Raw genomic sequence first — 27,937 nt, forward strand, 5'->3', positions numbered from 1 at the left:
ACCAGTGGACCAGCCCTTTACCCTTTCAGTTCTGTTGGAGATGGGAGTTTTCCCATCGAGTCTACATGGTTAGACTAAGGCTTACGATGTCCTACGGGGAGTCCTGAGGGGGGTACTGCAGGAATACAGTGTACCGGGGTTGTTGCTATGACGTCCTTGTATAACAAAAGTGGGAGCTGTGTCCGTATACTCGGCACAAAGTCAAACACGTTTCCAGTGAGTGTTGGCCTCCCCCAAAGTAGTGTCTTGTCATCAAATGCTGTTTGTGATTTTCATAGACATGATTTTAAAGGCGCAACCGGTGGAGGGGAGTGTCCATTTTTGTGACCTCAGAATCGCATCTCTGCTCTTTGCAGATGATGCGGTTCTGTTGGCACGTGACCTTCAGCATGTGACCTTCAACACGAACTGGGGCGGTTTGCTAGAGGGGCAGAGGAAGTGTCCTATTTTAAAGCTAAGGAGCACCGACCAAGCTGTTGTTTTTGAAGCGTTGGAGGAACAACGTGTTGTGAAGATACAGGGTCTGTTAAGTTTTTTTAATGGATGAAATCCAAAGGGGGAGAAACAAGAAAAAAATTCTACTATAATTCGTCCTCCCTTCCACCAAGAAAGCACTTCCCCGGCAGGGGTGTGTGTGGCGGCTCCAGGAGACAGACCTTACATTAACGGTTGGCTGTAGCAATTAGCATTCAGCCAGCACAAACCCCATTGCCAGAATTTGGTCGGGACTGTAGCCGGCTACAGTGCTGGGTCTAACCTGTGTGTTAGTGCAGCAACAGTTTGCTGATCTGTCAGGGAAGTCCCCCTAGATCAGACCCCCTGTTCTGGGGTTTTCGCTGGCTGAATTTGTGTTACTTCAGCTCCGCTAACAGGAGGTCTGTCCTCAAAAGCTGCTTCCCCTCTCCCCCCGGCGAAGCAGCCACCAGGAGGCAGGGCGACCTGAACAAAAATACAACTTGTTTTCTTGTTTTTGCTTTTTATATTTAATCCCATATACAAACTATCAAAGTGCACAAGGACTGTACAGCCCTGGTTAGTGACACGGTAAATAAACAGTAAACTATAGATCGACGCTGCATGTTGAGATTATTGCAGTGTTGTTTTGACTTTCCCTCAGAGTTTCAGCATTCAGTATTCTTACCCTGCTACTAGTTAATAGTTGGCTTTTTTTGTAACTGATGACTGTAAATTTAGATTGTATGGACCCAGTAGTAGAATTAATTCATTTTCCAGTTAAGGGTCGCAGGGGTGCTGGAGCCGATCTCAGCTGTGGGCGAAGGCAGGGTACACCCTGGACAGGTCGCCAGTCTGTCGCAGGGCTGACATATATAGACAGACAACCATTCACACTCACATCCACACCTACGGGCAATTTAGAGTCTTCAATGTACCTTAGCTGCATGTCTTTGGACTGTGGGAGGAAGCCGGAGAACCCGGAGAGAACCCACGCTGACACAGGGAGAACATGCAAGCTCCAAACTCCACACAGAAGGTTGTCTGGCCCGGGAATTGAACCCAGGCCCCTCTTGCTGTGAGGCGACAGTGCTCACCACTACACCACCGTGCAGCCAGTAGTAGAATTGCTACTCCCTATTTGCTTGGAGCAAATGGCTTTATCTTGCTTATAGCAACTTTAAACTACAGCTAATCTAATAATAGAGCAGCAGCCCCTTTTTTTAAAACACGTAATTTGCACACAAAGACATTCATGTACACAGGCACACTTTTACCTATGTACACTATAAATTAATTATAAGAAATTAAGTATAAGAAGCTTGTCCAGGGGTGGTAGGAAGCTAAACTTGTATACTAAGCTCTCTAAGGATTATATAAAATTAGAAATAGTTACAAAATATAGAAAGAAAAAGAAAGACAGAGAACTCCAATTCGATTTCATTTTTTAATCTTGCAGCATTAATGCTTTGTACAGTATTTTATTGTGAAACACGATGTGGCCAATTCTATAGTTTAATTACAAAAATAAGATAAGCCTTATCATCCAAGATGTCCAATTTTTTTGATAAACATATTCTTCACCCACAGAGTAGCTACATTATATTAGAAACAGGCAACAATGCAGCATATAATAACACGTTTTAAACATGTTTTCCTTTTGAAATACATGTTAACCTCTGTGCAGTGTGTTTTATTTTGAAAGACAGTGAGGGCAGGCTGAACCCGGACACCTTTTAGAGATATTCACCAGAATAAAGAGCTCCCGAAAGCATCACTGCAAATAACGGACCACATCAAACACGTTTTCCTTGTATCAGCTGATCTTTTTGTTATTTTCAGTTTGACGGTTCTTTCTAAACATGAGAGAGTTAGTTTATTATCTGACCTGCGCGGTCTTGCTGTGCGGTGTTAACGGACGGGTTGTAAACTCCACGGAGTCTCCACAGATACAACAAGCGTCCGACGGTTCAGCTCCTGGAATCAGACCAGGCTCGTCGTCCGGTGTCCGCGGAGCGCGGAAGAAGAGGTTCATCAGTCAGAGTGACATGGTGGCCATCCTGGACTATCACAACCAGGTCAGAGCCAACGTGTTCCCGCCCGCTGCCAACATGGAATACATGGTAAGACACAGTGATCCTGGCCAAAATAATTGCGATTATCTTGATACTGAATTAAGTTATCTTACATTTAGTTTAGAAACAAATATTTTCTATTGCTTCACAGATTGAACACATCTTTTTTAGTTTGGTGAAAAACAAGCAAATAATCTACAATAAAGGCTTCATAAATAATAAGGTCCCCCTGAATAAATAAAGCATATATCAAAATAAATAAATAAATAGCAACATTGTGTGAGTCTGTTCTTTATGAAAATTCCTGTATGAGGATCTATTTATAACTTCTTTACTATGACTGAGAGCTACACAGCTTTTTAAAGTCACTCAATAATTGCATAGCAGTTAAGGAAATATGACCTCATAATGTAAGAGGAGTGTTGTATGTATGAACTGAAAGGGACATAAATTAGAGGTTTTTTTTATGATAATAAAGAATATAATTGACCTTTTGTTGACCTGATCTTGATATTGATCTGATAAGCTTGTATTATTTAAGCATTATATATTTAAAGTGAATAAAATATACTATTTTTAATTACTACTTTTCACTATTGAATTCATCTGTGAGTATTTTTCATTTACCATGTAAGTTGAATACTTTTTGGCTCATTGTTTTCATATCAAGCGCTCAGAATCGACCAGAACGGAGAGTAGGAAAAAAATGTGTTGTAATAATAATACATTGTTGAAGCATACTAACCCCTGAAATAAAAATATGAGCATAATTTGTGACCTTTACAATCATCACCTCACATGTTTCTGTTGATTATCACCAGCACATTCATGCTCTACATAGGATAGACCCTTTTCATTCATGTTAATCCAGGACACTTCCCTTAAAGTCGTTAAGGAGATAGTGGCATCTAAACTTTATGCTCGCTTTGTTTCCCATGACCGAAACTGTTGTACATTGTTCTTTTGAGTTGACATGGTGAACATTGCTTACTGCTTGTCCCCTTAAATATATATATATATATGCAGGAGCTATTTATTTGATATTTGTATTTAGTTATTTTATGCATAAGCAATATTGTTTGATTTATTAAGATAGCTTTTCTATTGATGGTCATTCGTTTAGTTTAATAATATTTTTGTTGTTGTTTAGTATACTTAGTTTTGGGTTTTGTCATGGCCATGGCCATGTCTCTGGTTATTCCTTGTGTTTCATGTGTTTTCCCTTGCCCTTGTGTCTCCTGTGCTCCCTTGTTTGTTTATCTCTGTGTGTGTGTCTGTGAGGTGGGTGTGTCACCCCTCTCACTCTCCCCAGCCCCCACTCTCTCACCACACTCTTCCCTCACTCACCTAATCACCTCATCAGCACAATCACTCTCACCTGCTCACTCTGCTGCACCTACACCCTGCAGTATTTAAACACCAGTCTCACACACACTCACTGCCAGATCGTTCTCCGCATTATGCCAGACCTTCCAGCATTATTCCCCGGACTGATTTCCCGTTGCCGACCCTGCCTGCCTGTCTGGACTTACCTGCCTTGCCTGTGCCCCGGTCAACGACTCAGCCTTCTGTCCCCGACCCCGAGTTTAGCCTCCGCTTCCTCTGATTTCCGTCTGCCTGATCCCCTGCCTGTTTCCCTATGTGAGTCATATCCTGCCTGTCTGTATGCTGAGTTCTCCGCTTTAAATAAAGCTCCAGAACTTTATCCGTCTCCTGGTCGTTCTGCTTTTGGGTCCACACCACACTCCGTGACAGGTTTGGTCATTTATTTTGAATTGGGTAACACTGTGGGCACCTGCGGTTGCATATAGGAGTAGGCAGGTATAGGACCAGCATGCACCGGTGTGGGCCTATAATCTTTTACCAGAGTCAGTGACAGGATTACCTTTGTTCTTTTGTTTGTTTGCCTTATTTGTTTTGACCAAATAAATCATAAGCAACACGGAATTCTGTTTGGACATTAACCTCTTTGCCTGCGTAAACCACAAACCCATGGTGCGTCAGTGGCCTTTTGATTTAAGTTTGTTTTAGGATTTTTCGGACAATTGGCCACTACAATATATATATATATATATATATAGTATATATATATATATAATATATATATATATAGTATATATATATAGTATGTTTCTTTACAGTAGCTGTGAGTACTGGACAAATCTCTTCTACAGGTATGGGACTATGATCTGGCCAGGACAGCTGAAGCCTGGGCTGCTACATGTCTGTGGGAACATGGACCAGCTTACCTGCTGCAGTTCTACGGACAGAACCTGTCTGTCAGAACCGGAAGGTGGGTACGACCCACACACATATAAGAGGGAAGAATGTTTGGTTATGTCTCAGACCCTCTTTTATTCCAGTGTCAAGGTTGAGTCTGGTCAACATACAATGATCCACCAGAAGCCAGCATAGGACCGATGAGACAGAGAAGGGTTAGCGAGACTTACTGTAACAGCCCATGAAAGCAGTGTCTCTGCTGAATGAGTGGTTTAATTAATTCAGCACTGATGCAGTTGGTTAACGAGCTGAGCTTACTTGCGTCCAGGCCCGTCTATAGACAACAGGGGGCCAGAGGCAAGATTTTTCTCTGGGGGCCCTCCTTACTAATTTTTCAATAGACATGGTTATTAACAGCCATCAAACCTAATCAAGTTTTTCTTGTGCAAACCAGATATAATTAAAATCAATAATGATTTTCAATTGAAGGCAATTGCTGTTTTTGGAATAATGCCTGAAATAAGTTCAAGCTTAGGAAATTGAAATAATTCGCTCTACAGCATGAAATACGCCAGTAAAAACCCCACTCGAATTTTGAATCTGTTTAATGTCTGATAAAGGCAGTTGGCTAAATCCATCCATCCATCGTCTTCCGCTTATCCGGGGCCGGGTCGCGGGGAAGCAAGCTAAGGAGGGTCCTCCAGACGTCCTGAGCTCACCCTATCTCTAAGGCTGAGCCTAGGAAGGAAGCTCATTTCGACCGCTTGTATCCGCGATCTCATTCAGACCATAGGTGAGGGTCGAAACGTAGATGGACTGGTAAATCGAGAGCTTTGCCTTACGGCTCAGCTCCTTCTTCACTAAAACAGTACGGTACATCGCCCGCATCACTGCTGACGCTACACCGAACCGCCTGTCCTCCAGTTCCATTTTACTCACTCGTGAAAAAGATCCCGAGATACTTGAACTCCCTCTCTTGGGGCAGTGACTCCCTCCCAACCCAGAGGGTGCAATCCACCGTTTTCCGGCAGAGAACCATGGCTGATTCATCCCGACCACTTCACACTCGGCTGCAAACGCCCCAGTGCGTGCTGAAGGTCACGTTCTGAAGGAGCCAACAGAACCACATCATCCGCAAAATGCAGGGATGCGATTCTGAGGTCCCCAAACTGGACACCCTCCTCCCCCTGGCTGTGCCTTTAAATCTTGTCCATGAAAATCACAAACAGGATTGGTGACAATGGACAGTCCTGGCGGAGGCCAGCACGCACTGGGACCAAGCTTGACTTCGTGCCGAGTATCCGGACACAGCTCTCACTTTGGTCATACAAGGACCGAATGGCTCGTAGTAACAAACCAGGTACCCCATATTTCCGCAGTACCCCCCCACAAGACTCACCGAGGGACACTGTCGTAGGCCTTCTCCAAGTCCACAAAACACATGCTGACTGGATGAGCAAACTCCCATGCCCCCTCAACAGACCTGCAAGGGTAAAGAGCTGTTCCAAGGCCAGGACGCAATCCGCATTGCTCCTAATGAATCTGAGGTTCGACAATCGGCCTGAGCCTCCTTTCCAGCACCCTGGAGTAGACTTTCCCGGGGAGGCTGAGCAGTGTGATACCCCTATAATTAGAGCGCACACACTCCGGTCCCCCTTTTTAAAATGGGAACCACCATCCCGGTCTGCCACTCCACAGGCACTGTACCCGACTTCCATGCGACACTGAAAAGACGTGTCAGCAATGTCCAGAGCCTTTAGCATCTCCAATCGAATCTCATCCACTTCTGGCACCTTGCCGCTGAAGAGCTTTTTGACTACCTCAACCACCTCTGCCAGGCATATGGACGAGTCTTCCCCTGAGTCTTCAGACTCTGCCTCTTCCACAGAGGACATGTTGGTCGGGTTCAGGAGTTCCTCAAAGTGTTCTTTCCACCGCTCGACAATGTCCCCAGTCCAGGTCTGCAGTTATCCCCACTTGCTGAGCACAGCCTGAGACAAGCCCTGCTTCCCCTTTCTGAGTCGTCTCACGGTTTGCCAGAACTTCCTTGAGGCCAGTCGGAAAATTCTTCCCCATGGCCTCCCCGAACGCCTCGGCAACTGCCATAGCTGCAGCCCTTCTGGCCAACCGGTACCTGTCTGCTGATTCAGGAGACCCCTGAGCCAGCCAAGCCCGAAAGGCCTCCTTCTTCAGCTTGACGGCCTCCCTCACCGCTGGTAGACCCCAGCGGGTTCTCAGGTTGCCGCCACGACAAGAAGCAGCAGCTTCCACAATGGAGTATCTGAACATAGCCCACTCGGATTCCATGTCCCCAGCCTCCCCCGGGATGCACAAGATATTCTTCCGGAGGTGAGAGTTGAAGACCTTGCGGATAGGGTCCTCAGCCAGACGTTCCCAGTTAACCCTCACCACACGCTTGGGTTTACCAGGTCTGTCCGGCAGCCTCCCCCGCCACCTGATCCAACTCACCACCAGGTCATGATCAGTTGACAGCTCTGCTCCTCTCTTCACCCGAGAGTCCAAGACATACGGCCGCAGGTCTGATGACACACATCCAAAGTCGATCATAGACCTTTGGCCTAGGGTGTTCTGGTACCATGTACACTTATGAACCGCCCTATGCTCAAGTTGGCTAAATGAGACTGCTTAACGTTATTCCACCGACTAATTTTCCTATAGCTTATCAGTGGTGACATGAAATCATGTGACCATGGTGTAGTTAGTTTATTGACTAACATTAGATCTACTGCACAGACAGTAAACTCCGTTAAAAGTCTCTGTGCATCACACGTGTCTCTGTCAATAATAGACCAGGTGCTCATTTGTAGCAGAGCGGAGAGCTGCTTCTGGAACGCACTTCAGCTCGTCTGTTGTAACCACAAGCTGTCTAGAGCCGCCGCTATCGGCTCCAGCAACCGCGTCGGAACATGAGGAAATCACACTAATAGACAATTAACATATGGTTATTACTGAAAGATCTGATGGACATGAGCAATAAAGACAGCTATACATGTTAAATAAAATCTATAGCCTAGTTTTTGAAAGGTATACAGTAAAGGCCCGGCTGATATTACTGGTATTATATGATTAATAATAATAATAATAATAATATTCTGCGGTGGTACAGAGGTGTATTTGAAAAAAAAGCCTTTGGGTGATGAAGAAAAGGTAGATATTGAAAATGTTTTATGATTTTTTCATGATTCAGATTATGCATACTTGCAATATTTTGAATGTAATACTTTTAGAGCTACAGTAGGTATTGTTATTCTTATTTCCACAGATTGATGCTGTTTTTTTAGAGCAGCTCAGCAATTAACTTTCCCTTTCTTCCTCCTCTCCTATCTCTCTTCCTAACCAAGGAAACATAATAGCAACATAATTAGCAGAATGTTAAGCACCCACTACCACGGTCTGTGACAGACATGAGACAGACAGTGTATTCCATTAGAGTATGCACCTAAATATCAACTGTGTACACTCTCCACCACAGGTATCAGTCTATCCTGCAGCTGGTCAAGCCTTGGTATGATGAAGTCAATGACTACGTGTTTCCGTACCCCCGCTTCTGCAATCCCAGCTGCCCGCTGCTCTGTTATGGGCCCATGTGTACACACTACACACAGGTGAGAAAGGACACCATCTAGAGTTGTCTGATACCAGTACCAGAAATGCCTCAGATGCAGCAAAAAATACATGATTCGGTATCAGCAAGAACATGATTCGATTTACTGAGCTGATATCACGTTATTACATAATTTATCAGCTCATTTAGGCTACACAGGAACAACGAAAACAACACATGTCTCTCACTACCCGATCTGTGTGTCCTGCCCTATCAGTACTGCGCATGTACAACTCTCAACAGATGTTACTGTGACCCAAAATAGAGCCTTGGAGGACTCGGAATAGACGAGCCCAAGAGATCTACCCTCTCCTCTGTTGTGATGGGGTAGTCATAACTCTGTAATACACTCCTCTAGATTCCACCTCTTCTACTAGGGCCATACAATCAAAGTTTACAGCCATCAGATATATATATATATATATATATATATATATATATATATATATATATATATATATATATATATATATATATATATATATATATATATATATATATATATATATATATATATATATATATATGAGAGAGAGAGAATTTTAGTTCTGTCCTCCATTACATTTAAGTTTGGCCCTTTGGAACATTTATAAAAACATTTTATTGGACAGTAAGTCATAGGAACTAGTTGTGATTGAGTGTATCTGTGGTCTTTGTTTCAGATGGTGTGGGCTTCCACCAACAGAGTGGGCTGTGCAGTGCAGACCTGCTACAACATGTCAGTGTGGGGAGTTCTGTGGAGAGAAGCCACCTTCCTTGTCTGCAACTACTCACCTAAGTATGAGTTGCCCCTCAGTGTGTTAATGTGTGCCGTGACTGTGACACAGCATTTTCTGTATCACTGGTGGCCATTCAAAGCTGACATGAGAGAGGAACCTAGAGTCATAGTTTGAAGCAAACTGCCTCTGATCTAGAGTGGGTATTTGACGAGTTGGGAGTGAGAATGTGTTGAAGTAGCAGTCTACATACATGTACTGGAACAGGCTGAATTAGCAGTTAAAATAGAAATGCTGTCATGTTCTAGTGAAATGATTAGTGTCAATGACAGCTTTAGGGTCATTGAAGGTCTTGAGTGTGGAGAGTCATTTAAAGCGTAAGTTAATGATCTAGTTGAATCTGAAAAGCTGAAACTGTCAGTGAGTTTGATGATGTCACCTGTTCTCTTGAAGTTCAAAGTGACTTGTTTAGAGTTTAAGGGAAGTTTCACAGTGAGTATGAACTAAGTATGAATGAGAATAAACCGGGTTTAAGAGAAAGCAGAAAGGTCCAAAGATGGACACAATGTTTCATTTGGAAGTACGTAGAAGCAGTTGAAAGAGGAAAAAAAAAACAACATCCAGCATATAAATAAATTAAGGAGTCAATTTGATATTATGAGTGCATCGCTGCAGGCAAACACACTAAGGAAAAGATAATTGCAGCTGCCAAAGCTGGAGCTGGTAATGAAGTGTATTCTACCTGCAGTGATTATGTCATCATCTCTTTTGTTTGTGATGTTTTTACCCACTGTGTTGATTGAGCTGCCTCCAGTGTTGACATCCACCCAATTAATTGATAATGTGTCTTGTTCTCTCCAGAGGAAACTGGATCGGAGAGGCTCCATACAGAGTGGGGATTCCCTGCTCAGCCTGTCCATCCAGTTACGGAGGCTCGTGCAGCAACAATATGTGCTTTCCAGCTGTTCAGTCCAACTACATGTACTGGTTCAAGTAAGGAGTAAGGATAATGGTGGTTATGGTTCTACTGCCTGTAACTGGACAATCAAATATTGAAAAGACTATCCGTTTGACTTGCAGGCAACTGCTCTGAAAATAATATCATGATGTATAGAATGGAGTTCAAAATGTAGTAAACTACATTTCTTAAATAGCAGTCAGGGCTTGTTGAAGGGAGTACATTCAGAGATTTTTAATGTCTGGATATGCATTTTACAGTCGAGGAAAATAATGTTTTTTGCCATTGGAGCCATGGAGGGAAAATGTTGCTAACAGGCAAGACTGTAGATACTCAGAGAAACTCTGAAGAATTTTTGAGCCATCACTTAAAAAAACAAGCTAACTAAACTTGCTAGCCACAAAAGTATATCATGTTCACTTACAGAAAGCACTCTATAGAGGCATACGCATGTTTTGATGCCTTTATATGCTGTTTTGTAATTAACCATGTGTATGTTTTATTCCTCATGAACTGTGACATTAAAAACTAACTGGGGACATGAGCCTATGAGGATGGGAGCATAAAGAAAGTCTTATTTTCTCTATTATGACTTAATTTTGCATCCATTATTAGTAAAATTACTTTGACAGAATACTCATTGCGTGTTTTTTGCCTACATATGTCAGATGGTAAAATTTAAGGACATATTTTAGATTGCACTAAATTTAGATTGCATAGGGCTCATAGTAAATGCATGTGCAGTGGTGTCGAGATACAGTGGGTACGGAAAGTATTCAGACCCCTTTAAATTTTTCACTCTGTTTCATTGCAGCCATTTGCTAAAATCGAAAAAGTTCATTTTTTTTCGCATTAATGTACACTCAGCAACCCATCTTGACAGAAAACCAGAAATGTAGAAATTTTTGCAAATTTATTAAAAAAGAAAAACTGAAATATCACATGGTCATAAGTATTCAGACCCTTTGCTGTGACACTCATATTTAACTCACATGCTGTCCATTTCTTCTGATCCTCCTTGAGATGGTTCTACTCCTTCATTGGAGTCCAGCTGTGTTTAATTAAACTGATTGGACTTGATTAGGAAAGGCACACACCTGTCTATATAAGACCTTACAGTGCATGTCAGAACAAATGATAATCATGAGGTCGAAGGAACTGCCCAAGGAGCTCAGAGACAGAATTGTGGCAAGGCACAGATCTGGCCAAGGTTACAAAAGAATTTCTGCAGCACTCAAGGTTCCTAAGAGCACAGTGGCCTCCATAATCCTTAAATGGAAGAAGTATGGGATGACCAGAACTCTTCCTAGACCTGGCCGTCCAGCCAAACTGAGCAATCGTGGGAGAAGAGCCTTGGTGAGAGAGGTAAAGAAGAACCCAAAGATCACTGTGGCTGAGCTCCAGAGATGCAGTAGGGAGATGGGAGAAAGTTCCACAAAGTCAACTATCACTGCAGCCCTCCACCAGTCGGGGCTTTATGGCAGAGTGGCCCGACGGAAGCCTCTCCTCAGTGCAAGACATATGAAAGCCCGCATAGAGTTTGCCAAAAAACACATGGAGGACTCCCAAACTATGAGAAATAAGATTCTCTGGTCTGATGAGACCAAGATTGAACTTTTTGGCGTTAATTCTAAGCGGTATGTGTGGAGAAAACCAGGCACTGCTCATCACCTGCCCAATACAATCCCAACAGTGAAACATGGTGGTGGCAGCATCATGCTATGGGGGTGTTTTTCAGCTGCAGGGACAGGACGACTGGTTGCAATTGAAGGAAAGATGAATGCGGCCAAGTACAGAGATATCCTGGAAGAAAACCTCCAGAGTGCTCAGGACCTCAGACTGGGCCGAAGGTTCACCTTCCAACAAGACAATGACCCGAAGCACACAGCTAAAATAACAAAGGAGTGGCTTCGGAACAAGTCTGTGACCATTCTTGACTGGCCCAGCCAGAGCCCTGACCTAAACCCAATTGAGCATCTCTGGAGAGACCTGAAAATGGCTGTCCACCAACGTTCACCATCCAACCTGACAGAACTGGAGAGGATCCCCAAATCCAGGTGTGAGAAACTTGTTGCATCATTCCCAAGAAGACTCATGGCTGTACTAGCTCAAAAGGATGCTTCTACTCAATACTGAGCAAAGGGTCTGAATGCTTATGACCATGTGATATTTCAGTTTTTCTTTTTTAATAAATTTGCAAAAATTTCTACATTTCTGTTTTTTTCTGTCAAGATGGGTTGCTGAGTGTACATTAATGCGAAAAAACTTTTTCGATTTTAGCAAATGGCTGCAATGAAACAAAGTGTGAAAAATTCAAAGGGGTCTGAATACTTTCCGTACCCACTGTACTTCATGGCTAGGGGAAAGGATCAAGAGGAATATGTCAGGCTTGATGCATATGGCGTCACCTAAAGGTTGACTACAGCGGAGGACACAAGAAATTGCAGTCACATATAAATGAAACAATCAACAATCCATACATCATTGGAAATAGCAAAGTCTTATACATTTATTCAAAAATGAATAAATGATGCGATGGAGGCAGAAAAAATCATTTTGACAATTCAGTATATGTAATGATCATGATCATCATAATATCCTTACCCTTAGGTTTCATTTCCATCCCAAATCAAGAAGAAAACACATAGTAGTTACATGGGATACAGTAGAAGTTTTTAAGTTTACATGAACAAATTGAATGTGCAAATTATTATTTTTTTTGTAACAAAAAAAACAATTAAAGTGCATGTCTAATAGAGTTAGCAGAAGGTCATGTGTATGGCTAAGTAGTCCGGCACAGAAAACGTTACAGGTGTTTGAATGTAGCAGATGCCTTAACATGACAAAGTGAGAATCCTGTCTAAATTCAAAGATATATAGGTTCCAGCCAGACATGGCTTCATTTGTCTGAACCACATCAGGTGTTTGGTGTTGACCAGGACAAGATAACCATGTTAACTTGTCATCCTGCATTACAACTTGTGTGTGTTTCAACAGACGTAGTGTTCATATAATATTTTGCCTGTCCATGCCCCATTTTGGATCGAATCTGTGTCGGTTTGTGAATAATCGGTGTTATTTGTATGTTGTTTAATGAGTGAATCTAATCTTATGTGTTGACCTCGTTTGTGACAGGAGGATAAAAAGTAGTTTTACTTTGCCTTAGTTGTAGAAGTAAACATGTGACACTAGATGGCGGCAACAAGCCCTCTGGATTTAAACAGGACTAGGAGAGAATATATGGAGGACAGAGACGGGGAAAATGGATGTTGAAGGACTGGCAATATGCTTGAAAGAGAGAAAAAATGTAGAGATCAATATGACACCTGGGGTCTTTAGTGCCGTAGGACTATAACACACCCTGTCTTATTCATTTATTTCATTCACTCAACTCCTCAAATATTCCTCAAACTATTTGCTGCAACCAATGTTCTGGTGTTAAACATGCTAAATGCATTCTTTGTCTTATGTGTTGCTCAAAAACATTTTAAGAAAGTTTTGAATTAAGTGATAGTAATATTTTGTTTTCCTGTTTGGCCTCATGATGGCGCTGTTGTCTCTACGAATTAAAAACAGACTGTGAGGACAAATTGTGTTTGAAACATTAAGGGGTCGGTTTTAGTTCAAAGCAGCACTTTGATATTGAAGGGTTTTGAAGAAGGCAGCCCTGAAAAAGAAGATTGTACTTGAAGCTAGTGATGATGAGGAATTGTTTTTGTGCCGTTTATGAATCAGAACATCTAAAAAGCAGAAGTGGAGCATGAAAAATATGAATATGGCATGAGCAAGTGACCACGATCATGATGATACCCACATAGCAGTCCCAAGAGAAGTTAGGACCAACGAGGGAATCTTATGCCCGTTGCTAGAAACACGAGAAAATTTGTTTTCCTGGCCAAATTTCCAACTTTGGAAGCCAGAAGATCTCACAAGCGTCACAATTTCCCTCGTCCTTCAGTTGCTGTGGCCATGGCTGGATAAAAGAAAAGAGGTCCAACAACTTCCACCAGCTGAGGGACACTCTAAAAGGTTAACCACACACATAAAAACACCTGCCACATCTGTCCATCCCACTCCACCGCTAAACAGCGGAGTGCAAACAACCATGGTAATACCAACAAGGAAGTGACTGTGATTCGTGAGTACATGAATGATTAATTTGGGTTGGGTAAGTGCCAGTTAATGAGAAGTCAAGAGAAGCCTGTGTGTAAGATAGCAAAGTATAAACTGGATATGATGAAATATATTAATGCATTTCTAGATTAGTATCTATGAATTATAACAATAACTGATTGTGAGATTTTAGAAATAGCAACATAATTTGTGTGTTTGTTAATGTTAATAATATGTTATGTTTACAAGAAACATTATTTTAATGGCTTAATCTGCTTTATGCAAGTGCTGGGTCACCAGAGGTAGATAGAAATGTTTGAAAAAACACCCATGCATGTAAGGGTTAAATAAGACAGCACTCTAGCTTGTTTGGATATTGCGTTGCCTCTGAACACCAGAGAGAGATTCCTCCTCTGACAGACAGGCCGGAGTGGCTGGTCAGTGATAACACTAAATATTACGACATTAAAGATGAACATAAAATAAATAATTCCATGTACAGCAGAGCATGACTACTGTAAATTGAACTGTCCGAAAAGAGGTGGCCAACATTGTTTTTCTCCCCTGTGTGGTATAAATGTGTCTTCAATTGCCTTAAAGCGAGAACAGATGACCAGAGCCTTGCAGCGACAGCAGATTGACTTTTCTATTTACAGCTGTTATGGACAATTCACAGTGAATATGCTGCATTCTACACCTTAGAGTCTCAGAAGTTATGGTCTGTTGTGAGCTCACCAAGGGGAGGAGCTGGAGGAGGCTTCTAGGGACGGACAGGGCGGATTACATTTTAATTGAAAGACGTTCATGAAACTGATAAAACTGTTGCTGTGTTTTAAGCTGTGGTAAGCAGAGCAGTTGTAGGGCTCAGAAAGTGTTCAAACCATAGAAATAAAACAGAAGTAGTGGCAGACATTTTTATGTGTATCGGTGCCATTGCGACAGTAGAGCACTAACTTCCCATAAACTAAAGTGATTCACAGCAAGATTCACTGAGGGTAGGTTTTATAGAAACATCTAAATGAGCAGTTTAGTTGTAACGTTTCAAAGCGCAGAGAGCCAGAGAACAATTTAGAGTACAATGTAATGCTTCATCCACACACAGCAAAGGCAAGCACATTGCTATCAGCAGACGAGTGACAACTTTATTTGGCTAATTTCCTGTAACCAGTTTAGCATTAAAGCATGGCTGCTTCCAACTTTAAAAAAACAATAAGTGTCAAAAAGACTCTTTTAGTATCCGAGCATCATCCGGAGATAGGGACTCAGGTCTAGCGCAGGTCGTCGTTGTCATGTTATTGCCTTCAGTGCCTCCCATTGTTTACCTATACAGTCTAAGTAGGCCCACCACAGCTTCATAGTAAACAAAAAATATTTTTATAAAACATTCCTTGTGGAATCAAAAAAGGTATTGAATATCAATATTTTTCAAGGTATCTTATGAAGGTTAGAAATCCCAGTACTGTGACATCACTAATGCTGCTCACAGGAACAACCACAGATGGCACACCGTCCATGCAGAAGGATGTAAGCTGTGCAAAATACCATGGCTACACACGTTGTTTACTTGTATCGTACTTATTTGTTATTGGTCCTCTTAATTTAACCTAAATAAAAAGACAACTGGAGGTCACATATATGCAGGCGAAGACCATGTGGCTCCTGATCCGTGGGTCATCTGCCTCTGATGTTACAGAAAGCCCAGAACATTTCTCATATTCTTTTAAGTATTCATGTTGATTTTGTTCAGACTTGCAGAGAGAGAGAATTCAGTCTGCCATCAGTTTGTCTTCATCAGTGGTCTCTCTTAAGCAATCATAGGAGAAGAAGAGGAGTCCCCAGTCGGTCATCTCTAACCTTACTGATCATTTTCTCCTTTAATCCCACAGAGGTCACAACTGAGCTATCGCCATCTCTTTGATTCATTTCATTTGATCAAAGCCAGTCTGACTGCAGTCCCACCACCACACCACACACTCATTTTACTGACTCCTTCCTGCCACATCCAAAACTTCTCAGTTGAATCCTCTAGTGTTGGATGCGTGACCAAAGACAACGAAGTGGACTGAGAGCTAGATAGCTTTGTCACCTGGTGCAACAACAATCATCTGAGGGTCAGTGTTAGCAGGACCAAAGAGCTGGTGGTGGACCACGTAGGAATGGGAGGCCCCTGTCCCGGTTACTATCCAGGGTAAGGAAGTAGAGAGGGTGGCCCCATACAGGTACCTTGGAGTCCTATCAATAAAATACTGGAGTGGACACACAACACCAAAGCCCTCTCCAGGAAGGCACATAGCAGACTGTCTGGAGGCAGTGACAGAGAGGATGAGGAAGGGCAAGGGAAGCGTTACTGCATTTTGAATTGTTTTTAATTGTTTTGTTTTCCTTTAAGAGACATTTCCCCCCCCCCTCCCCCACTGTTAAAGCATTGGTGAGTGTCCCAATGGGAAGGTTTGATCTGATGGTAATCTTTTTGAGAACAGAATTTTAACCTTTAGATTTGAAATACGTCCCTCACTGTATTTCAATGAAACAAAGGCACTTTAAGTTGTCTCTTCAGCAGTAATGGGGTTTTTTTTTCAGATTGATTCTTGAGTGTTCTATTAAAGCCCAGCTGGAGGAGAGGACAGGTTTTCACAAATGAGATTTGATTGTCTTCCACCCGGGTAGCACTATGAGATGTGGGGAAATAAAATTGGTTGCAATGATTTGCCAGCTGATTTAAAGACCTACTACCTGCTCCACTGTTATCTTGACTGCCAGTCTCCCTATATGTCTGTATTTCTAAAAGTAAAAGTAAAACATATGGCAGGTTGTCACAGACAAATTGTTGCTTTCCATTTCGCTAAGTATGGTACCTTTTGTCATCGCTCCTTCATCTGCCAACATGTAGCCCATAAATCAATCAAGGTCTGCTTTCATTTAGGATTATCTAATCAGTTAAATAGGAGTGAGGGGAGAGTGCACTGGGACATATTCATCAGTCCTGTAACCTCAGGTTATTGGGTCTGAACATCAGACAGTCTTGCCCAGGCGACCCAGGCAGAGCCTTGATGCCCAGCAGATCCTCATCATCCCACCTCCATGGCTCGGACACTGCTCCATCTCCATCGCCTAGTTTGACTGTTTGATCTGAGTCTCCTCAGCCCGCTGCCTTGCAATGGACGGACTTAATTTGCGTCATGATAATACAAATTTAGATACATTAGAAACGTCAGTCAACTCATCGCGTCGTTTCCATCATGAAAGCTGCCTGTCCAGGTCCAAATGCAGCTGCCAATCACTCAGTGAGGGGGCCTGTCGACATCCTGGACTGTGGTTGGGGTGCTCACGCACTAAAAGCAGTGTGCGTCCTCAGTGGGTCGAGGTGCTTGCTGCCGACTGCTGATGTGGTCTGCCACTTCCTTCCAACTTCAGCATCTGGTCCTGGCGCCAGCAATAATGGCCTTCTTCCAAGGCCTTTTTGTGCAGCTGCTTAGAGTTTGCTCAAAGGACAAACAACATGATCTCACAGAAATTTGTGAAATGAGTTTTCTTCCAAATACAGTGGTATTCTCTGGGACCGTCCTTGGAGGCAGGCCTAAGTACACTTCTAGTCCAAATTTTGCAGCTGTAAGCAGAGAGACATCTTAATACAGGGAAAACACAGGGATGTTAATCAATCATATACATGGTCTCCACTCTAGAATCATAGGAATCAGATTGCAGATTATTGAAGTTTAACATCTCCTCCCTTTACCTATACTCCTCTCTAAACTGTTGAACCTTCTGCTCACACCTTGCCACTTTGTATTGATTGCTAAACACAAAGTACAGCTGAGGCTTATGGAGATGTCAGCCTGATCACATAAAAACAAGTGAAATGACCACCACCAATTAAATGGACATTACTTGGTGGTGGCATGTAGTTAACAATATTACTTGACTGGAAAGGAAAGAAAAGATCATGGATTGTGTTGATTTCACTTGCATATCTTGGGTAATTTAAAAATATATCAGACTTGACTTTTGGTTAAATAACGTAAATACGTCAATTTTAATAAGTCAACATTGGCTCTAGGTTTCACGTGGGACATGAACACCAATCTCCTAGGTGAGAGTCCTGTGTTTGAACGAGCTTCCTACCAAGCGTTGAAGCCAATTTGAAGAAGAGGCTGTGCTTCCCCCCCCACACACACACACACGCATTAGTTTCCCTCGCCTCTGGTATGGAAAAGTAAATTCTGACCCGTGGCTTGCTAATATCTCTCTATATGACATCTACAGAGGAACAAACATGTTCTCGGCGGGAAGTTAATTACTTGTTACAGTCAGGGTCTAATAAAAAGACGGGCCGATATGGTGTGACACCTGAAGCCATTATCCCCCTCCCCCGCACCTTTTACACACATTAACAGCTACACACTCACACACACACACACACACACACACACACACACACACACACACACACACACACACACACACACACACACACACACACACACATAAGGTAAATTAACACAAACATGCGCTGCATGAGCGGGTAATTGAAAACACAGTGTGTTTAGTCTCTGTCCAGGAGGTCTCTGTCACCTCTGCAATGACACTATACCAGAGGTGTCAACTGACTTAATTAAAAAGTACACACCCATATGTGCATATGTACACGCGTACACAACACTCGATCCTGGCACATTTAATTAGGTTCACCTACGTCAACACAGAAACACACATGAGGGGATGACGGATTTAACGTTCCTAAAAGCATTTGGATATCAGTTCTTCAAAGCTGTATTCCTGTAAAATAGATGGGAGAGGAGTGTGTGTGTGTGTGTGTGTGTGTGTGTGTGTGTGTGTGTGTGTGTGTGTGTGTGTGTGTGTGTGTGTGTGTGTGTGTGTGTGTGTGTGTTTGAAACCTTCACTGCTCTCCCCAGAGGACTTTTTTTCAATTAAACTTAAAAGCTAAACAGTATTAGATGAAATGTAGTGAAATTTATCAGATTTATGTAAAGATATAGTGTCTTTATTTTACTATTTAATAATCACTTATGTTCTGAATCATACCTCAGCCTGTCTTTAACTTATCTTGCATGTCATTACAGCAACATAACAAATGTATATTACATAACTCAACGGCCACAAGTCTGACTCTACATAAAAGTCGATATTATTTCTAGGAATTAGAAAAATTTGAAATCCAAATGTAGATTGAATAACTGTAGACATTATTATTATTATAATTACAATTATATATTTATATACTGTATATATACTGACTTAAATTAATTGTGCAGCCTGTTTATAGTTTAGTAAGGGATGATTCAGAGGTACGCAAACCAACACATTCTCAATTTCAATATGTCAAATACCGGCGCATGGTCTGTGGCCCTAAACTTCAAACTATGGAGCTCTATTTACCCATCTAGCCCATAGACTGTATATAAGAAGTGCACGTAGTCGTAGCTATGTCACCCATTGGTTTGTGGACTGCAGTTCTAAAGCCTCCAGTTTTGGTTGTCTTCATCATGGATTACGACCGACATCATCTTGACTTTTTGCAACCAGTGAAAGGAAGTGACCATATTTGGATGGCAGAGGAGTGACGTAGTGACGTATACGGCTCTGGTAGCTGTATCAACCTGTCAATCACTGTGTAGCCCACCTTAAACCATACCCTGCTTTATGGTCTATTTGAGTCTAAATGGACCATCATTTACTAAATGAACATCATGCTGTATTGAAGAAGACTTGAAACTAGAGATTGAGACCATAAACTCATGTTTACAATGTTTACTGAGGGAATAAATCTAGAGAGAAGTAGAGTTATTTTCTCATAGACTTCTATACAACCAGAGGAGGTACCCCCTGATGGACAGTGGAGAGAATGCAGCTTTAAGACATGAAGCATTGACGTAACTCTTAAAACTGGAGGTTGGCCCCTGGTCTAGCGCCATCTTTGGACTTTGCCTACATGAATACATTTTCTACTCAAAACAGACTTTCAACGTTTACTTAGTTTTAGATTTAGTTAAAAAAACTACTTGGTTGGTTTAGGGAAATATCACAGTTTGGGTAACGTTAAGTGTGTTATTACATACAATAGGTATGTAGTAGTTACGTATCTAATTACGGTTGCCCTGACTGCTAAATGATTTTACATTGAAGCTAGTTGAAAGCCTAGTGCGTCTCATTCAGACACTAAAAAGCACCTGATACTGACACACCAAAGGGCACTGACCAACGTCTGCATTTGACAAGCTGGGGGTTAAAACGAGATCTATGAGTCATTAGCTGAGTTATATATCATGCATTATCTTTGAATTAGTGAATACCTATATAGTTCCTGAATAACTCTAAATCAGGGATGATAGAAGATATTTATATGTACTTTAGTACTGACTCTTAAATGCTATGTTAATGAACCAGAGACGTCTCTACATACGGAATACTTTCAATGGCTCTCTCTTGGTTAACTCTGAATAAGCCGCTTAATAACCCAGAACTAATAACTGCCCATTACTTCCTTATAAGGATCATATTAGTCACTCTCTGTGCCCCCTCACATAAAGTGGTGAATCATCAGGGCAACTAGGAATGCAACATGAGTCTGTGGTTTATCACCATCACTTAACATTTCTGTATCTTCCATCCAGAAAGAGGTGAAAAAAGGAAACTAAAGCTAGATGAAGAGAATCAGATGACAATGAGGCCTCCTGCACCAATCAAAAGACCAGAATATGCAAACAAAGCAGCATTACCGTTTGTTGCCTGGCAACCTGAATCCCTTAAATCTGTTTGTGTGTGTGCACATAACGGGGGTCTTTCATGTTTTTCACTGCATTAACAGGGTCAGTCCAGTTTAAGCAGTATCATGCACCATCATGTCATGTGTATCTGAAGACTCCCATCTGTATGCATTTTCTGTGTTAGGCTCTAATGGTGAAGACATTTTTGCCCTCACACTGGACAGACCCTGTTAACGGCCTGGTTAGGATAAGGAGCTTGGGAATGCATTATGTCAATGAGTGTGTTTACAAGTATAGAAGTGCAAGATATGTATGTATGTGTGTGTGCGTGTGTCTGTGTGTGTGTGTGTGTGTGTGTGTGTGTGTGTGTGTGTGTGTGTGTGTGTGTGTGTGTGTGTGTGTGTGTGTGTGGTGTGTGTGTGTGTGCGCAACATTATGTATGATATCTTGCAAAAAGTTACTCCTCATTTGTCCTGCAAAAGTCAGCAACACGTGTCAATTTCTGCTTGTTACATACATACAGTCTTCTTAAAATAAACTCAGTTAGGTATTTTACAAAAACAACTCAGTTAGGTTTAGGCAACAAAAGTAGTTTTAGGAAAGATCATGAAGTACTAAGTTAGGTTAAGGAAGTGCCTTGACCACGTTACGCAAGTTAAGTGACAAATAAGTCAATGTTGACTTCTCATTTCACATCATCACTGCTTGTTGACTCCATTCTCCTCAATGTGTGTGTGTCTGTTTCAGCCGTCTTTGTACGTCCCTGTTCATGATTAAATGGATAACATACGGAATAATTTCGTGGGATATCGCCAGATTACGGCGCATTCATTTTTGTAGGTTTAGCTACCAATGCTGGATGAGACTGGTTTCTGTGTGTGTGTGTGTGTGTGTGTGTGTGTGTGTGTGTGTGTGTGTGTGTGTGTGTGTGTGTGTGTGTGTGTGTGTGAGAGAGAGAGAGAGAGTAATGGATTACATAGAAACTGTGTTTCATCACCAAAGAGAGAAAGCTGAGCTGCTGAGGCTCTGTGGCAAAGTGGCCCTTCCTCTAATCAGAAGATCGGCGGTTTGATCCCTGGCTGTCGAGGTGTCCTCGGGTAAGACACTGGAACCCAAACTGCACACGTGTGTTGTTGGCTTTTGTAGGAAAAAACACAAAAAAGTGAGGAGTAGCTTTTCGTTACACATCATACAAACTGTTGTATGAGGATACGTTGCTCCTGTAGAGGAGTTTTGGGTTATCCCTAAACGCAGCAGTCGACTACCCCAACAAATCTGTGTGGCAAAGGAAGGAAACAGAGAAAAGCAGGGATTCAATTTATTTGTGAACGTATCCTTTTGATACTGACTTAAACAGTAAATGGATTTTTAGATTTCCTATTGATTGATTTTGCAAACTAATCAATACCTTCAGGTATCACTCATACATTACTTTCTGTGTGATACTGTGTGTTAATAAAGCTTCCCTCTTGTTTCCCACTAGTGGCGTGGCCATGCCCGAGTAAAAAGGGTTTGTGAGTGGATGTGGGGTGTTCATACTGTGCGTGGGTTTAGCTGTGCAACATACGCTACATAGAAAACTGTGTGTGTGTGTGTGTGTGTGTGTGTGTGTGTGTGTGTGTGTGTGTGTGTGTGTGTGTGTGTGTGTGTGTGTGTGTGTGTGTGTGTGCTGCAGGCCTGTGCTCTAATAATTAGTCTTGCCATCTGTGTGTCAGAGGGTGGCAGCCGTACGCCCTCTGTCTCTCCATGCCTCCAGCTATGAAACTATACAGAGTGATCTGCACCACTGTAGAGGACTGACTCAATGTCACAGCACAGGCAACTAGTTAAGTTGCAAATTCATAAAAAACACCTCATGACAACTTTTCATTTGAACTGACAGTTTATAGTAATTAGTTGGTTCACCAGATAGACATTTCATATCTTTTTATTTCCATGCAGATAGCTTTGGTTTTATTTGTTAAATGACCAAATATTCCAAAATATTTGCCCTTATTCCGAAAGAGACAACATTCCAAATAAGCTGTTTATATGGCTGATGAAATGATTATTCCACTTATGTTCTCATTTACATGAAGCCTTACATAATCCGATTAACGTTAAACAATCCCATGTCTCTTCCTCATCACCAGGGCCAGTGAATCCCACGTGGACGCCATTCCCGGCAACATTTGACAGGTCGATGCTCTAACATCTCTTTATCAGGTCAAAATTTGGAAAAGTGGAACAACAGGAGCGCTTGTGCCATTTCGCTTCTTTGCATCAAGATATATTTTTTCATCCTCCCTCTTTCATTCTTTCGAACACCTTCTCTTAAAGGTTTGGTGATGCAATATTTGCGCATATCCAAATACCTCTTGAAATCAAAGTCCTTCATAATGCTTCAAAGTAGGTGTGTTTCTCCTTCCGACCAGTAATGTGGGCTCTTCTTTTGGGCATGCATCTCTACTTCAGCTTTGCAAACTATTGGCTAGTTGGTCTGCTTTCAACACAAGAGCTGGTCGTGAACAGCAAGGTGCTTTAAAAACCCCTACTGAGATGTTCTGAATGAGCGTCCAAAGAATGCTCCTTAAACCTGAATAATATCAACATATCCCTCATTAGGAATAAGGCCTAATTCATAATATCTAAACGGAATATGATGTTTACATGAGCCATATCACATTTGGAATATTGTCATATTTGGAATAATAGTGGTATATGGGTGCCCATGTAAACATAGTCAATGTCCCCGTCAGTCTTGACTAGCTAGTCCCTAAAGCTCCAAGTCCTTGTTTATATAGAAATATTGATCATCTCTAAACATTCAGTCAGTCTCTCCCTCTTAAAGATGCTTCTCTTTAATGTATAGACGTGCAATCAAAGAAACCACAAATAAGTAGCTCAGCAGCATTGGCCAGCCATCATTTTCACTGCTGTCAACTCATGTCAGAAGTAAACAACGTGATCTCACAAAAATATGTGAAATGACGTCGACCCCTCAAGTCAAGTCAAACTTTATTATCCCAACGGGGAAATTTGGTTGCAGCCAGGTATATAAACACATCAATCCTAAATAAAAATATCTAATAATGCAACAATCTAGACAAATCACAGGTACAAACAATACAAGCCTACAAAATCAACCCGACCTCCTCCCTCACAGACTCTGATTCAATCAGGCTGACATTGAAGTAGGAGAGTGTGTGGGATCAGAGGTCATGTAGCACCTCGTTTTACTGTGTGGATGAAAGAAATCAGTTTTAACGTTAAGCAGGAAACAAGAGCAGGGTGAGATGAAATTCCAAAAGACATGCATGAATAAAATCTGTATGGAATCTTTTTTGTGAATCATTTAAAGGTGCTATTGATAATATTGATAACATTCAGCCACTGTAGATGTTTCTCTTTCCCTCCATTGTTCCATTGCATTCACGTCACAAGGGGTTGCCAGTTTGTTGCACAACCTGCATATTTCATGGTGGAGTGGAGTGAGTCATGTCTAGTGTGTTGTTATTTCTATTTTTCAGTCGGCATCACGTATCCTCTGATTCGAATCTTGGTTACGCATTGTTTGAGGGAACTTTAACCTTATGTAACTAGACCCAACTGTCACTAATGCTTTCATGGGTCATTAGGGATTGAAGCTGATATTTTTCTCATTTTCACAATCTAACCCATGACAACACATTAAATTAGGTTGCAGGAACTGTGGCTGTTGTTAATTTATGTTAGGTTTTGTTCAAATTGTAATTTTTTTGGAATAGTGTTGTTCAGCTCAGATAGCTTATGTCAGTTGTCACATGTTAATATTCACGTATTCTGCAGCCTGCTGGAGAGCAGTCAGACTATATTAAATGATATACAGGTTCTGATTGGATTGAAAGCAATGTAATTATTTGTCTTTCTGTGCGATTGGCTTTATCAGGAGTTTCTTCAGTCACTGACCCTTGAAGAACACATGGAGGTTGAAAGACAGATCCAGGGTTAGAGTTTGATGCCCTGCTGATGCAAAGTGGAATGGTGCTCCACCACCTGTTGGGATGCCATGGGGTACCATGGTGCATATCTGGGAATTGTAGGGACATTCCCATGGACGGGGATAGGTATATAGTATATATAAAATATGATATATGATGTCCAATTTTATTATTATTAAAAATAACAAAATACAATAAATCTTTAAGATAAGGATCAAAACTTTTCAACCTTAACCTTTTCAACCTTAATAACTTTTCAACCAAATCTACAGCTTCATAAAACTCCCGTCTCCATCTAAATTATACTGCTTCTGTCTGTTTTGTAAAAATATATTTATAATTAGCAGCAGGGACCAGAAAAGGTTGCTGTGTAACATGAGACAAAAAGGAAATAAGATAAAATGAAAAATATACGATAAAAATATATCGTATATGCTTTAGCCACATGGGGGTTGGGTGTGGCTACTTGATGTAACTACTCCTTCTTCTCGCGGCTAGGGTGGTTTTTAAAGGTCATAATTCAAAAGCATATGAAGAAATATAACATATTTATAAATATATAAATATATAAACCATGATATGCCAGTGAGGCATCACCGTCTGCAGGCTCCCAACTGTCCAGTTGGACTGGTCACCATGTGATGGATCTGGGGGAGAAAGAGTGAAAAAGAGCAGGGAGAGGGGTCAGGAACAGCTTTTACCAGTCAATGTGGCTTTTATAATGTGTTAGAAATCAAAAGTTATCATCACATTGGAAAGAATCAACAACATCTAAGCAAACTTGAATCCTATTTGGCCCTAAAACAACAAAACTCATTAATAGTCAACACAATGTAAAAAGTGTTAAGCCACATAAACATCCTTGAGCACTTGTCGGTCTGCTTCTTTGACCCTGTGTTTGGGTCGGTGTCTGTGTAATATGTAAAAGCAGATTAGTAGCTAGAACTATTATAATACTTACCATTCAGGTGAAGATGGACCAAAGATACTGGAAAGGGCAGGATCTGGAGTCAAGCTGCGCTTCTTCTTTAGTTTGATAGTTTAGAGGTTGATGGGCCATCATTTAAGCATTATAAAACCCATGGCACACCAATCAAAGTGTTTTCAATGACAGGGAACATTCTAAAGTGATTTGATACCTTGTGATTGACAGTTTGCTACCACGGTGTCTACCATGGAGTCACTCCTCCGCAAATATAATCACTTCGGTTCACTGGTTGCAAAAGAATAAGATGGATGGAATTTCAGAAAAAAACAAAACAAATATCAAGTCTTTTGTTTGATGTGGATATGACTTCAGATGGTCTTCCTCGGGTAAAGTTAAAGAAGTCAACATTTGTCTTGCCTAGGCTTGAAAATTAAGAGAGAATCAATTTTTAATCCAATTCGGAAATTAGTCCAAACTAAAGTAGATCACATGTGATCCCTAACAGTGAAAGAGTTGTGAGGAGCAGCAGTCAATGATATCATGAAACAGTCAATAAAATGTGTTATCATGCAAAAACACACATGCGACAGAACAGATAATCTCCTCAGCCTACGCCTGGTGCACATAATTAATTTATAGAATATAATGAACCACTGATAAAGCCTATATTTTTGCCAGTGGCCTATAGATCTCATTGTGACAAGAAGAACAATGAGAGAAGCTTTGACAGAACAAGAAACACAATGTTTTTTGGCACTGAAATCGCACAATAACAAGTCAAACAATCTGAGTCAGCAAATATATCTTGAAAGTTTTTTTATAACGACTGTGATTTGTGTTAGCAGATTCTTTTTCGGAATGACAGATTCTGGAGTTACTAATTGTTGGAATGAAGCTGTGAAGTTTTCATCCTCAACGACAAACCAGTATTTGTTAATGTTCACTTTTTCACCCTGTTAGTGAGGTGTTATGGTCAGTGTGCATGTGTGAATATTCAAAGTTTCTTTATTGGATGGGTAATTAAAAGAACTGCATTATACGTTACATGTCTTCACGTGGTTGTGTCCAGTCCATCTCCTTTAGTTAGAGTGGTATGTTTGTTCACAAAGACTTGTCTCGGAGTAGGGCCACTGACAAAAGCATTATTATTTCAAAGGATTTCAACATTTCTTTAGCAACTCTGAGTGATTTAAAAAATGAAACCTTTACAGAAAGAAACCAGGGAGAGCTGGACAACTTTAGTCCATCTTGCAAATGAAATGGCACCATCGTAGAGTCCTTGCAATACATCCATGACAGCAATGCTTGCTGCTTGCCCCACCCCATCCCCAACTAGGTTATTCGACTACACTGGCCGCCATCTATGCTGAAGAGCCAGCATTACATACTATCTTACCCTTATCCGCCTCTTCCGGGATGGAAGGGGGAACGTCTCCTCCGACTCGGGTGGAGCGCCTCTCATGGCTAAAATTGGCGAGGAAGTCCATGGATCCCGCCAGTAGGGCCATCCACAGGGCCACTGGAGGGAGTTGGCAGACTCTGTGAAGTGCAGCCACAAGCGGTGCAGGAGTCTGCCTGATACCGCCGACCCAGGCACCAAAAGCAGGAGTCAAAGAGGAGCCGCAGGATGAGCAATAAACGCTGAGTGCATTTTTTTTCTCAGGTGCCTTGTGAGGGTTAACCAATAGCAAAGCCCGTTGGTGGGCGTAGCACAATCTAAATAGAAATGTTTACCAGAGGGAACTGAAAGATACTCAAACCTTTACTCGGTACAGTGCTGCCCAAGCGTTGATATTTGAAGCCCTGGGAGTGAGACCAGGCTAGCCAGTGCCTGTATGTATCACTGGGAGAGTATAAACTGTTAGCCCTACCCACAAACCCCACCACTTTCCAACAATCATCATTATTACGCTTGCTGTTTATTTGAGCCAAACAGCAGCAGTTATGACAGCCCTCTCTTATGCACAACATGGTTACTACTTACCCAGGGGTCAAGTATTGAAGAGCTTCTATTTTCATACCGCCTACTGATCTCTACAATTCAACAGTTCTCAGAAACAGCACTGCAGTGAACATGTCAGTAATTGAAAAACAACAACAATAAAATAAAAAATGATGTGCATTGATAACATGTAACAATACATAAAGGGACAATCATTAATATC

At 41.6% G+C, this 27,937-nt stretch overlaps 1 protein-coding gene across 1 annotated transcript; it reads left to right on the plus strand.

Moving 5' to 3' along the window:
- The first annotated feature begins 2,315 nt into the window (after window positions 1-2,315).
- On the plus strand, window positions 2,316-10,676 carry LOC129089407 (peptidase inhibitor 15-like). The gene is made up of 5 exons (XM_054596843.1): window positions 2,316-2,576; window positions 4,703-4,821; window positions 8,242-8,374; window positions 9,036-9,151; window positions 9,951-10,676. Exons 1-5 carry the CDS (start codon window positions 2,316-2,318, stop codon window positions 10,084-10,086), a joined length of 765 nt encoding a protein of 254 aa, XP_054452818.1. The 3' UTR covers window positions 10,087-10,676.
- The last annotated feature ends 17,261 nt before the right edge of the window (window positions 10,677-27,937 follow it).

This window comes from Anoplopoma fimbria, chromosome 3 (genome assembly GCF_027596085.1).
Source record: "Anoplopoma fimbria isolate UVic2021 breed Golden Eagle Sablefish chromosome 3, Afim_UVic_2022, whole genome shotgun sequence".
Classification (NCBI taxonomy): Eukaryota; Metazoa; Chordata; class Actinopteri; order Perciformes; family Anoplopomatidae; genus Anoplopoma; species Anoplopoma fimbria.